The 14,866-nt window shown below is 44.6% G+C and overlaps 2 protein-coding genes across 2 annotated transcripts in view; both read right to left on the bottom strand.

The window, feature by feature from the left end:
• The window catches only part of chmp4ba (charged multivesicular body protein 4Ba), a 40,651-nt gene that overhangs the window by 16,764 nt on the left and 9,021 nt on the right, over window positions 1-14,866 (bottom strand). The gene's annotated exons all lie outside the window — the stretch shown is intronic.
• Window positions 5,553-5,881, bottom strand: LOC144508342 (uncharacterized). The gene is made up of 2 exons (XM_078236179.1): window positions 5,810-5,881; window positions 5,553-5,720 (listed from the first exon to the last, which is right to left on the bottom strand). The coding sequence occupies exons 1-2, from the start codon at window positions 5,879-5,881 to the stop codon at window positions 5,553-5,555; spliced, it is 240 nt and encodes a 79-aa protein (XP_078092305.1).

Genomic DNA, 14,866 nt, shown 5'->3' with positions numbered 1-14,866 from the left:
CTGAATGGCCTTCTTCTGCACTGTAAAGATTCTGAGATAGAATTTTTCTACCATATGGTTCTAATTTATTAAAAAAAACTTCAGGCCAAAGCTGCTTCTGTTTAGTTGCAAAGCGCTACTCGAGGGATTAAATTAATGGGATTAACTTAATAGGTTCAAGCCCTACTGTAGGGCATGGGAACATAACAATCAAGGCTATTACATCAGTACAGTGCTGTATAATCTCAGTTTCTGTGCATGCAAAGGGATGTCAAACTGAAGGTCTATTGACCAATATCAAGGGCTCTATACAAAATGGTCTCCCTATATCCTGACCAATATCCTTCCCTTAAACAGAAACAGATTATCTGGGACGGCAGTTTATTGGATCTTGAAGTTTTTTTTTTATACATTCATGGGACATGGGCATCAATAGCTGGCCAGCATTTATTGCCCATCCCGAGTTGCCCTTGCTCAGAGGGCAGCTGAGAGACAACCACATTGCTGTGAATCTGGAGTCACATGCAGGCCAGACCAGGTAAGGGCGGCAGATTTCCTTCCCTAAAGAACATTAGTGAACCAGATGGGTTTTTCCGACAATCGACAATTGTTTCATGGTCATCAGTGGATTCTTAATTCCAGATTTTTTTTTATTGAATTCAAATTCCACCACCTGCCGTGGCGGGATTCGAACCCAGGACATTAGCTGAGTTTCTGGATTAATAGTCTAGCGATAATACCACTAGGCCACCACCTCCCCGTGTGTGCAATGACTTGTTATCCAAGTAAATAACTGTACACAAAGCACTTTGAAATGTTCCTTTTTTTGGTCCTTCCCAAAAGTCAGTGAATGTCAGCTTTTGTATAGCTCACAGAAACCAGGTGCATGTCCTGAAGCTGAAAATCCAGTCCAGTAGATCATTTACATTGCCAAGTACACAAATTATAGAAATAGCTGTCAGAGCCTGCACTGCCATTTCAGTTTTTATAAGCCTGGTTCACATGGATTGTGGGAAACAAGCTACAAGAAAAATTACCCTCCATAGAATGGACCACTTTCTCCAAATCTACAAAAACAATTCAGATTAACCCAAGCTACACATTATCCAGGTGGAAATGCTTTAAACTGTATAGCCAAACCCTTCAAAACACTAAGGAAGTAGCAACCATTTTGAGAGTTATGATGAGAGTTTTGAGTCCAAAGATGTGCGGGTTAGATGGATTGGCCATGCTAAATTGCCCCTTAATGCCAGGGCGACGAGCTAGGGTAAATGCATGTGGTTATGGGGATAGGGTCTGAGTGGGATTGTAGTTGGTGCAGACTCGATGGGCCTCCTTCAGCACTGTAGGAATTCTATGATTCTACTCTATGGGCTCACTGCTGCAAGGAATAGGCAATTGGGCAATTGAAGCATGACGGCAGTTCCTGCACATTTAAAATGGTTGCTTACATCCCGATGGAGTGCCTTTAACAAAAGGGTTTTCTTAAAAGTGTACATTACCGTTTGCTTCAGGACTTGCTCACCAAACCAGTCAACAAAGCTGGACAACATTTTGTTGATACTCCACTCTGACTCCCTCCCCACCCAGTAAACTTTAAACCTCCACATGATTGTGTATTCTAATAACTGCTAAGTAACCATAGAACATAGAACATAGAACATTACAGCGCAGAACAGGCCCTTCGGCCCACGATGTTGCACCGACCAGTTAAAAAAAAACTGTGACCCTCCAACCTAAACCAATTTCTTTTCGTCCATGAACCTATCTACAGATCTCTTAAACGCCCCCAAACTAGGCGCATTTACTACTGATGCTGGCAGGGCATTCCAATCCCTCACCACCCTCTGGGTAAAGAACCTACCCCTGACATCGGTTCTATAACTACCCCCCCTCAATTTAAAGCCATGCCCCCTCGTGCTGGATTTCTCCATCAGAGGAAAAAGGCTATCACTATCCACCCTATCTAAACCTCTAATCATCTTATATGTTTCAATAAGATCCCCTCTTAGCCGCCGCCTTTCCAGCGAAAACAATCCCAAATCCCTCAGCCTCTCCTCATAGGATCTCCCCTCCATACCAGGCAACATCCTGGTAAACCTCCTCTGCACCCTCTCCAAAGCCTCCACATCCTTCCTGTAATGTGGGGACCAGAACTGCACACAGTACTCCAAGTGCGGCCGCACCAGAGTTGTGTACAGTTGCAACATAACGCTACGACTCCTAAATTCAATCCCCCTACCAATAAACGCCAAGACACCATATGCCTTCTTAACAACCTTATCTACTTGATTCCCAACTTTCAGGGATCTATGCACACATACACCTAGATCCCTCTGCTCCTCCACACTATTCAAAGTCCTCCCGTTAGCCCTATACTCAACACATCTGTTATTCCTACCAAAGTGAATTACCTCACACTTCTCCGCATTAAACTCCATCCGCCACCTCTCGGCCCAACTTTGCAACCTGTCTAAGTCTTCCTGCAAACTACGACACCCTTCCTCACTGTCTACCACACCACCGACTTTGGTGTCATCAGCAAATTTGCTAATCCACCCAACTATACCCTCATCCAGATCATTAATAAATATTACAAACAGCAGTGGCCCCAAAACAGATCCCTGAGGTACACCACTTGTAACCGCACTCCATGATGAATATTTACTATCAACCACCACCCTCTGTTTCCTATCCGCTAGCCAATTCCTGATCCAATTTCCTAGATCACCCCCAATCCCATACATCTGCATTTTCTGCAGAAGCCTACCATGGTGAACCTTATCAAACGCCTTACTAAAATCCATATATACCACGTCCACTGCCTTGCCCCCATCCACCTCCTTGGTCACTTTCTCAAAAAACTCAATAAGGTTAGTAAGGCACGACCTACCTGCCACAAAACCATGCTGACTATCACCTATCAATTCATTACTCTCCAAATAACTATAAATCCTATCCCTTATAATTTTTTCCAACATCTTGCCGACAACAGAAGTGAGACTCACCGGTCTATAATTCCCGGGGAAGTCTCTGTTCCCCTTCTTAAACAATGGGACAACATTCGCTAACCTCCAATCTTCTGGTACTATACCAGAGGCCAACGACGACCTGAAGATCAGAGCCAGAGGCTCTGCAATCACTTCTCTTGCCTCCCAGAGAATCCTTGGATAAATCCCATCCGGACCAGGGGATTTATCTATTTTCAGACCCTCCAGAATATCCTGCACATCCTCCTTATCAACTGTAATACTGTCTATTCTACTCCCTTGCAACCCAGTGTCCTCCTCAGCTATATTCATGTCCCCTTGCGTGAACACCGAAGAGAAATATTGGTTCAATGCTTCACCAATCTCCTCCGGTTCCACACATAACTTCCCTCTGCCATCTATAACTGGCCCTAAACTTGCCCTAACCAACCTTCTGTTCTTGACATACCTATAGAACGCCTTAGGATTCTCTTTAACCCTATCCGCCAAAGTCTTCTCATGTCCCCTTTTAGCCCTTCTAAGCTCGCTCTTCAACTCCCTCTTAGCCAATCTAAAGCTTTCTAGTGCACTACCCGAGTGCTCACGTCTCATCCGAACATAAGCCTCCTTTTTCTTTTTAACCAACAAAGAAACTTTTTTGGTGCACCACGGTTCCCTAGCCCTACCAATTCCTCCTTGCCTGACAGGGACATACCTATCACAGACTCGCAGTAGCTGCTCCTTGAAAAAACTCCACATGTCGGACGTTCCCAGTCCCTGTAATCTCCTAGTCCAACCTATGTTTCCTAATTCTCTCCTAATAGCCTCATAATTACCCTTCCCCCAGCTAAAACCATTGGCCCGAGGTTCATGCCTATCCCTTTCCATCACTAAGGTGAACGTAACCGAATTGTGGTCACTATCACCAAAATGCACACCAACTTCCAAGTCTAGCACCTGGTCCGGCTCATTTCCCAGCACCAGATCCAATATAGCCTCACCTCTAGTTGGCCTGTCTACATACTGAGTCAAAAAACCTTCCTGCACGCTTTGAACAAAAACTGACCCCTCTAACGAGCTAGAGCTATAACAATTCCAGTCAATATTAGTCAAGTTAAAATCCCCCATAACAATTGCCCTATTACTTTCACTCCTAAGCAGGATTGACTCCGCAATCCTTTCCTCAACCTCTCTAGAACTTTTAGGAGGTCTATAAAAGACTCCCAACAGGGTGACCTCTCCTCTCCTATTTCTAATCTCCGCCCATACTACCTCAACAGATAAGTCCTCATCAAACCTCCTCTCTGACACTGTGATACAATCTCTGACCAATAATGCTACCCCTCCCCCTCTTCTACCTCCTTCCCTACTTCGACTAAAACATTTGAACCCCGGGACCTGCAGCATCCATTCCTGCCCCTGCTCTATCCATGTCTCTGAAATAGCCACAACATCGAAGTCCCAGGTACTGATCCACGCTGCAAGTTCACCCACTTTATTGCGAATACTCCTGGCATTGAAGTATACACATTTCAAACCCTGCTCCACCCCATCCATGCATCCCTCACTTTCAGCCCCACTACTCAGGATCCCTCCCCCCCCCCCGAATCAGTTTAAACCTCCCTGCATGGCCTTAGCAAATTTACCCCCCAGGATATTGGTCCCCTTCTGATTAAGGTGTAGACCATCCTTCTCATAGAGGTCACACCTTCCCCAGTACGAGCCCCAATTGCTTAAGTACCTGAACCCCTCCCTCCTGCACCATCCCCTCAGCCATGAATTCAAACCTTCCCTCTCCCTATTCCCTATAACCAGACCTATGTAACTTGAATTTTCACTATACCCAGTCACGAGTGCATTTGGGTTACCACCAAGCCCATCACTTCGATTCCTACTACTTTGTTTTTCTCTCTCCACGCCTCCTAAGCCTCTCTCTCCATTCCTCCTAAGCCTCTCTCTCCATTCCTCCTAAGCCTCTCTCTCCATTCCTCCCAAGCCTCTCTCTCCATTCCTTCATTCCTTCCAAGCCCCTCTCTCCATTCCTTTTAGGCCCCATACTCTATTCCGTTACCTCCGCATGGGGCCCTCTCTCCATTCCTTAACCTCTCCTAGGCCCCTGTCCAAATTTCCCTCCGGAATGTTTATTGTGAACATGGCTTTAAAAAAAATTTTAATACACATTTTATTGAAAACTTCATCCAACAGCAGACACAGCCAGAAAAACCATTTAGATTTAAATCCACTCCAAAAAATCAAGTTATGCAATCAATGAGTTCATCCTGCATTTAAAACATTACAACAGGACTTTATTCAAAGAGTAACCAGGAAATGACTCCAGGTCACTCGATACAGAAGGCATGGTCACAGATCTGGCTTTCCCACACCAGTGCACACGGAAGTGAGATTATTGAATTTACTTTAAAAAGACCCCCCCTTCCCCTGAGATAAAAAGTGTTTTCCTATGTAATCACATTTTCAGAAGCCCAGTGTCTTTACAGCCACATCCTCCAAACATTCTACAGTTAATTAATTATCCTAGGATAACAAACCTAAAAGATGGGAGTATCCATCCTCAAACAGTCTTCTGTTGCCCCTTTTTACCAATCAGCGATTTGGAATGTGAGGAATGACACCACCACCAGCAATTCCTTTGATTAGTGAATCCAATTCGTTATCTCCTCGAATGGCAAGTTGCAAGTGACGAGGGGTAATGCGCTTCATCAAGATTTTGGAAGCTTTTTCTGCAAGCTCCAGTACCTCAGCGGTTAGGTACTCCAGAATGGCCATGCTGTAAACAGCCGCAGCCCCCACTGACCATGGCCGCTGGTCCTCGGCTTCAGGTACGGGTGAAAGCGACCGACCGGGGAACGGCAGCCCGGCTCGCTGCGAGCAGGAAACCCGCTTTCATCTTCATAGTCTTTACCGCCAGCCATCGCCACGTGTCCTCTGGGTCTGTGGCTACCATTGCCTTTCTCTTTTTAAACCACCCGTCATCAACAAGTTGGCTGATTGTATAGACATCCTGGCCTTTTTAATTTTAATACACATTTTATTGAAAACTTCATCCAGCTGAGGGGGTGATGACACCTCCCCCCTAAAAGAATCTTCCCCATCTGGCGAACCCTTCCACCACTGGTTTTGCCCATCGCAGCAATGTGCAGCGATGCTGGAGACATTGCCAGCTGGAGTGAGCTCCAAAATGACAAGACAGATGTCAAATCAGTGTTGCATGCTGACTGATGCCATCTATCTGCTGTGTGGGTGCTAACATCCTTATCAAGATGGCATCCAGTGCAATTTGCCACACAAGCGTATGCAAGTTGTGGACTCCACTTTGGAGTTCCAAGGAATTCATAGCACCTGAAAAACAGGTGCATACAATTCCAATTTCTCACTCTAATTCTAAAATTTTGCTTGGAAGCATCTGCTGAACTGGTGAAGGGGCTCCATTATAAACAGACTTCCCTGTAACATAACTCACAGCTGCACACACACACACACATTTAGCTCATTTGCAGAATAACCTGACCTCTATTAGCAGCTGCCCATGGTGCCAAGATCAAAATCAAGCTGTCACCAACAAGGGAGTCCGTGGCACTGAACTGCTCCCACCGCACTATGATGAATTGTGTTGATAGATTGCCCACCGTGAAAGCAATGCTGGGGACTGGGACCAGTAGAACAAAAGGTGAGCAAAGCCCATGTGGAGGAATATACATCAAATTTCCCTCTGTTTAAAAAGCAGACAGCCCACAGCAAACAGTGCTGGCCCACTGTAATGAGCATAATAATCTGCCTTAATTTGGCACCCGTTAGTGTCAAGGCTGGATCCAATTTTAAACATTTAACACGGTTATCTTTAAGGTACACGCCTACCAAAGGCAGTTTTGGAATTGTGGAGATTTGCAACAACAGCTCTCGATAGTTTCCAACGCTGCATTTTTGGAACTAAATGCTTCCTGCATAAATAATGCTGCCCAGTTCTGCAATGCAACAGTTACCAATCCACAGCTTGAAAAGAGCCATTGATCAGAGTTATATCACATTAGCATAAATTTACTGAATAGCAAAAGAGAGAGCAGCTAAAACTCTCCCATTCACAACTCTTCAGGCAGCTGAACAATCTTGGTCAGTAATTCACTTGCAGGCAATAATTATCAGATATATCAAAGTGGAAAACTGGTCACATCTTCAATTTTCATCATTTCACGGCTGGTGGCCGTACCTTCAGGTGCCTTGGCCCCAAGCTCTGGAATTCTCTCCCTAAATCATCCCACCCCTACTTCCCTTTTAAATTGATCCTTAAAACCTGCCTCCTTAACTAGTCTTTTGGATACCCGAGCTAATATCTGAGAGATACTCTGTCAGACTATACAGTCTGAACCCTGATTCTACTTCCCTGCATCAACAGGCACCCCCAATCCATCAGAACGGCACGGTGGCACAGTGGTTAGCACTGCTGCCTCACAGCGCCAGGGACCCGGGTTCAATTCCCGGCTTGGGTCACTGTCTGTGTAGAGTTTGCATTTTCTCCCCGTGTCTGCGTGGGTTTGCTCCGGTTTCCTCCCACAGTCCAAAGATGTGCAGGTTAGGTGCTTTGGCCATGCTAAATTGCCCCTTAGTATCAGGGGGACTAGCTAGGGTAAATGGGTTATGGGGATAAGGCCTGTGTGGGATTGTGGTCAGTGCAGACTCGATGGGCCGAATGGCTTCCTTCTGCACTGTAGGGATTCTATGATTCAATGAGAACTTGCTAACTTGAGATTGAACCCAAATATGTCTGTGAATGGGAAAATGGCCACAAATACTCTGTAGGGAAATCACCAACCAACCTGTATGGCTGGTTAAACTGGATGACAAGTACTTGAATTAAACAATTGTCGACCCCACCGGGTACTCAGATCTCTTTGATATTTTTCAGAAAGGCACAACTTTGGGAGATTAATACAACATATCTTCAGAAGCGTAATCTCAGGCGAAAGCTTTTCAATTCCCTTTAAAAATACATTTACATTCAACCGCTTGTCTTTCTTTTTGGGGAGAGAAGTCTTTGTGCTTTTACATTCAGTCTCTGTAGGTACACTGCATTCCACTGTATAGCAAAAGCACAAAAGCCAGGTCAGCTCCTTGAGGCAAACGTGACCTCGTGGTTGAGGCTCACAGGTCCTGAACACAAAACCTTTTACAAGATTGTGCGCAGCCAATGAAGGAGAACCACCCCTCCTGCTTCAAGTAAACTGTTCAAAGGAACGTCTTGTTCCACAGATGGGGATGACAGTAGCGTCTGAAAGCAGAGGCTTATTGTCAAGCTCCTCGCAACAGAGATACACTTAATGAAACCCACAAGCCTCCTTTATCAGAGGTAAATTTATTTTGTCTGTCAGGCTACAAAAATTCAATAATGCTCACTTTGTCCTTGCACATTATCACTTTCATGGTTCAGTTCACAACAACAGCTCCCATCAAAATATAAATGAACTGAAAGCCATATAAATACTGTGGCTACAAGAGCAGGTCAGAGGCTGGGAATTCTGCAGCAAGTAACTGATCTCCTGACTCTCCAATGCCTGTCTACAAGGCACTAGTCAGGAGTCTGATGGAAATAGTCTTCCCTTGCCTGGATGAGTGCGGCTCCAACAACTCAAGCCACAACATTCACTCCCTCCACCACCAATCAACCATGGTAGCAGTGTGCACCATCTACAAGATGCACTGCAGCAACTCACCATGGCTCCATTAACAGCACCTTCCATCCCACGACCTCTACCCCAAGAAGAATAATGACAGCCAATGCCCAGGAATATCACCGCCTGCAGGTTTCCCTCCAAGCCACACACCATCCTGACTTGGAACTATAATGGCCATTCCTTCACTTTGGCTGGGTCAAAATCCTGGAACACTTTCCTAACTGTGGGTAGACCCAGATGGACTGCAGGAGAAAGGCAGGTTAATAGGGTGATGAGAAAGGCGTATGGCACACACGCCTTTATCAATCGGGGTATAGATTACAAAAGCAGAGAGGTCATGATGGAGTTGTATGGAACTTTGGTGAGGCCACAGCTGGAGCACTGTGGGCAGTTCTGGTCACATTATAGGAAGGACGTGAACACACTTGAGGGAGTGCAGAGGAGATTCACCATGATGGTGCCTGGGATGGAACATTTAAGTTATAAAGGTTGGATAGGCTTGGGTTGTTTTCTCTGGAGCAGAGAAGTCTGAGGGGTGACCTGATTGAGGTGTTCAAGATTATGAGGGGCATGGACAGGGAGCAGCTGTTCCCCTTAGTTGAAGCGTCAGTTACAATGGGACACAAGTTAAAAGTGAGGGGTGGGAGGTTTAGGAGGGATTTGAGGAAAAACCTTTTACTCAGAGGGTGTTGACGATCTGGAATGCGCTGCCTGGGAGGGTGGTGGAGGCGGGATGCCTCACATCCTTTAAAAAGTACCTGGATGAGTTCTTGGCACATCATAACATTCAAGGCTACGGGCCAAGTGCTGGCAAGTGGGATTAGGTGGGCGGGTCAGGGCCTTTCATGTGTCGGTGCAGACTCGATGGGCAGATGGGCCTTTTCTGCACTGTAGGATTCTGTGATTCCATGAATTTAAGGTGGCAGCTCATCACCATCTTCGAGGGTAACTGGGATGGGCAATAAATGCCGACCTGGCCAGCGACACCCACCGGGCCAGCGACACCCACCTCACGTCAAGAATAAGTTAAGGCAAAACGACCAACTTTTGAATAAAAAGCCATTAAATTTAAGAGTGTAAAGCAACTGAACAGTGATAGTTTCTTATTGGTTTCTGATAAACTAAAGGTTAAAGCCATTTAATTGGCTTGGTGACAACATCACAACAGAAGATCAGAATCAAATCCACTCTCATCTCTTTCAGTCAATCGGTTTTTTGTATATCCAGGTACTACACAGACTGAGAAGAACTTGTCATCAGGAATAGTTATTGACAAAGCAATTTAAAAAATTAACACCAAAATGCTACAACATTTAATAAATAAATTTCCCATTGAAAGGCGTTATATAAATGCAGCAAATACTGTGAGGTCTGTCAATCTCTATGGAGACGCAGAGCTAAGTTTCAGGTCTATGACCTTTTCCCAGGGTTCTGGTGAAAAAACTGTTTCTCTTTCCACAGATGTTGCCAGACCGGTTTCTGTTCCTAACATTTTCTGTTTGTATTTCAGATTTCCAGCGTCTGCAGTTTTTTTTACATCAATGCAAGTTGGTGTCACAAGTCTCTTTGCAGGCAGTAAAGCACTTCTGAAGTGTTATTACTGTTGTAATGGAGGGAAACGGTAGCTAATTTGCGCACGGCAAGGTCCCACAGACTGTAATGATATGAGTGATGAGTTAATTTATTCTGGTGGTTCTGTGATGCCTGGAAGATGATGACCCACAACATGTCTGTGCTTCAGTTCAGCAGTTAAGAGCACAGATGTGATCAACATTCACTCCAAGTTGCAAGGATGCACGGCATCACAGCAGCTCAGAGCTGACCACGCAGGAGAAAATGGCCCCTTTAAGATGTGTGCATCTTAAAGTGACCACACAAGAGATAAATGGGCCATGCACAGGGGAGAGAAATTAGAGGGGAGACTGGTTGTGATGCCTTCTCACTGCTGAAATCTGATGAGAAAGGTTAGTGACATTAGTAATTGTGTACGTTCTGTATTTGATATCAGTTGTGCATTTTTGAATTGTATCGGAGGTATATTTTCTGGCAGAGGCAGAGGGATATAATATTTTGTTATCTTCCCTGTCGATTGCTTTGAGGAGGATGTAAAAAGATCCCACAGAGCTATTTAAAACAGCATTTTTCTAATATTCTCACCAACATTTAGTTGGCAGCACGGTGGCACAGCACCTAGCACTGCTGCCACACAGCACCAGGGATCCAAGTTCAATTCCGGCCTCAGATCACTATCTGTCTGGAGTTTGCATGTTCTCCCCGTGTCTGCGTGGGTTTGCTCCGATTTTCTCCAAAGATGGTTAATTGGCCATGCTAAATTGCCCCTTAGTTTCAGGGGGATTAACAGGGTAAATATGTGGGGTTACAGGGATAAGAGCTGGGTGGGATTGTAGTCGGTGCACACATGATGGGCCGAATGGCCTCTTTCTGCACTGTGGGGATTCTATGATACTCCACGTTTGCATGTTCTACCATCCAGCCTTCTATGATACTCATTTCCAGTTTTAGAGACCTAGAATAACTTGCTATTTACCTCATTGCTTTCAGTGTGATCTCACTGTGTGAAATTGGTTGTAATGGTAATTTCATTACGTTCAAACCCGAAACACTGGTTTCATTTGGATAAAGGTGAATTGCGACATGTAGGTCTATGTTTGGAGAGAGGAAACTGGCTGCCAGGGGCATTTGTGCAGCTGCTTTCTTTATCAAAATTCATTCTATAATTGTTTTGGGAATGAAGATTCAGAGGAGGAATATTATCTGCTTCTAGCCCAGCATTAAAAAGCAAATTTGCATTTATTTAGCACCTTTCACAACCTCAGGCCACTTCAGAGTCCTTTTGAACCAATGAAGTACTTTTAAGGCATGGTCAATGTTGTAATGACAGCTAAACTAACACTGGAAAAGTGGCATGCTGCACATCATTCCCAATGGCTCCCAGGAACTTCAAAAAGAACGAGAAAAGACCTAGCGATGCCTGCTATAGCCAAATAGCATGATGACACTGGTCTAAACTCACGTGACGAATAACCACTCAGAGGAATCAGAGTTTAAAATACTTGTGCAACCACAAACTCTGAATAGTCAGCACCTTTAGGAGAATCGTGTGGGAATCAGGGGGATACACACTCCAATAAATGTGCAGGTTAGGTGGATTGGCCATGCTAAATTGCCTCTTAGTGTCCCAAGATGCGTAGGTTAGGTGGGTTAGCCACAGTAAATGCGTAGGGTTACAGGGATAGGATGAGCATGGGTAAGATGCTCTTTTGGAGAGTCGGTGCAGGCATGATGGGCCGAATGGCCACTTTCTGCACTTTAGGGATACTATGGAAAAGTGAGAGATTTGACAGCTTGTTATATACTCAATCCTTTGAAAATCTTAATTTCACTCACAGGCCACAGCAGGGAAAAGATTCCAAGGGCAAAATAACTTGGGTCAACAAAAAAAATACAAACTGGTGGGGGTGATACTCATGAAGTAACAAATGATGCAATCTATAACAGCAATGACTCAACATGGTGCTGTCAAATTCAACACACCCACTAACACTGAATGACTTCATTCTGTTCCTTATACCCTACAAGGCTAAAAATAAATCATTCATGGCTAGATTTTTTAAATATTGTTAAGCAGTTTGGTTTTGTCATCTGGCAGCATCTCACCCAATGTACAAATCCAGACAGGTGAGTGTTAGCAGGACGTTCAATTTCTACATTCACTGACATTACAGCACTCACCTCGGATCGACAATCCTCTGCTTCAAATTGAACAAAAGGGAGAGTTCCACATGGAATTGAAAACAGAACATGCTGGAAAAAAACTCTTGCAGGTTTGGAGTCTGTGGAGAGAGAAGGAGTTAACCTTCGAGTCCAATGAGTCCAACTGTAAGTTATTTTAGACTCGAAACGTTAACTCTGGTTCTTTCTCCACAGATGCTGCCAGACCTGCTGAGTTTTTCCAGCACTTTATATTTCAGATCTCTGCAGTGTTTTGCTTTTATTTGAGAGTTCCATAAGGATCTTTCTGAGGCAAGCTAATGCTAAGTGGGTATGAGAACACTGTTCAGCTGAACTTAACCTGTTGGTTACCACACTGGCTGCACATTTTAAAATTCAGGTATTGGTAGATGTTCAGAGATCGCCTCAAACCCCAACTACAAAGGATCAAGCTTCAAGAGGGGATCCAAGGAGGATAGGTTGGGGTTGTATTCCTTCGAGCAGAGAAGGCTGAGGGCGGACCTGATTGAGGTGTATAAAATTATGAGGGGCTTCGACAGAAATGGATAGGAAGGATTTTTTCCCCTTAGTAGACGGGTCAATAACAGGGGTATAAAGTTAAGGGGCTTATAGATGTGAGGAAAAGCTTTTTCACCCAGAGGGTGGTGGCAATCTGGAACTCACTGCCTGAAAGGGTGGAGAAGTGGGAACCCTCAACATTTAATAAGTATTTAGATGAGCACTTGAACTGCCTTTCCGTGCTGTAAAAATCTATAACTCTATGAGGAATGGGCTATACAGCCCCTCAAACCAACGCCACATTCAATATGTTGACAGAACCTCCACACTCAACTCTACTTCCCCACATCACTTGAACGACTTAGTGCCAAAATGTCTATTAGTTTCAGTTTTGAATTTACTCAATGACTGCACATCACCAGCCCTCTGAAGAGAATTTGAAAGATTCACAAGCCTCTGTCTAAGCGAAGAAAGTTCCCCACAGCTTAGTCCAAAGAACCCTTTATCCTGAAACCATGATCCTATATCCATTCTCCATCTAGACGGTCGCATCTACCCAATCAAGCTCCATAAGAAATATATGTTTCAATGGGATCACTGATCAGTCTTCTAAACTCCAGAGATTATAGACCCATTCTCCTCAATCTCCCATCATAATACTCATTTGAGGAATCAATCTGGTAAATCCTCAATGCATCCTTCTAAGGCAAGTATAGCCTTCCTTAGGTCAGGAGGCAAAACTATACACAATATTTTAGGTGTGGCCTCAGCAAAGCATGACTTCCTTATTTTTCTACTTCAACTTGCTTGCAATAAAAGGCAACAGAGCATTCGCCTTCCAAATCTCTTGCTGGATCTGCATGTGAGCTTTGTGTACAAGGACACCCAAATCTCTCCGAGCACCAACTAATCTCGCACTTCTTCAAAAACAATTGGCGTTTCACACAAGATTTCACGATTCCTCACCCTGGACAAGAAAGGTGCAGATGGAATACAATCACATAACCAGACTTTAATCCCCTGTAGTCTCGTCACAGCATAGTTTCCCACATAAGCTTAGCATTTATCATAAACAACTTGGATATATGGTCCCCTCATCCAAGTCATTGATACAGATTGTAAATAGAGGTGATCCAGGCACTGATCTTTGCAGTACTCCACTAGTTGCACCTGGCTATGCTGAAAATGACCATTTATTCCTACATTCGGGCAGCACGGTGGCACAGTGGTTAGCACTGCTACCTCACAGCGCCAGGGACTCGGGTTCAATTCTGGCCTCAGGTGACTGTGTGGAGTTTGCACATTCTCCCAGTGTCTGCGTGGGTTTCCTCAGGTGCTCCGGTTTCCTCCCACCTCCAAAGATGTGCAGGTTAAGTGGATTGGCCAGGCTAAATTGCCCCTTAGTGTCCCAAGATATGTAGGTTAGGGAGATTAGCGGGGTAAATATTTGGGGTTACGGGGAGCAGGTCTGGATGAGATTGCCCCTTGGTGTCAGGGAATTACGTGGGGTTACGGGGATAGGGCCTGAGTGGAATTGCTGTCAGTGCAGACTCGATGGGCTGAATGGCCTCCTTCTGCAATGTGGGGATTCTAGGATTCTGGTTTCTGTCCGTTAACCAATCTTCAATCCTTGCACCACTCTTAAGAAAATTAATCTTACAGTGTGGCATCTTATCTATTGTCTTTTGAAATTCCAAATATATTAAAATATATTCTAACAAATTCACAAGTTCCTCCTCCTCTCTCTTGCTGGTTACAGCCTTGAAAACACTCAACAATAACTGCCCTCCTATAAAACTGTGCTGGCTTTGCTTAGTCATATGGTGACTCTGCCTAAGCACACATTTAAGTTTTATTATTCTGGCAAAGGACAGAAACCAGATTCAGGGTACAACACACCTCGAGACGGTCTTGATGTATGTGCTAATGCGCTAAAGTCACAAGTTTCTCCAATAAGGATTTAGTTCCTGTTCTTCTGAT

The sequence above is a fragment of the Mustelus asterias genome, chromosome 20 (genome assembly GCF_964213995.1).
Source record: "Mustelus asterias chromosome 20, sMusAst1.hap1.1, whole genome shotgun sequence".
In the NCBI taxonomy this organism is placed as follows: Eukaryota; Metazoa; Chordata; class Chondrichthyes; order Carcharhiniformes; family Triakidae; genus Mustelus; species Mustelus asterias.
The sequence above is the reverse complement of the archived record's forward strand: the minus strand, read 5'-3'. Positions and strand labels throughout refer to the sequence as shown.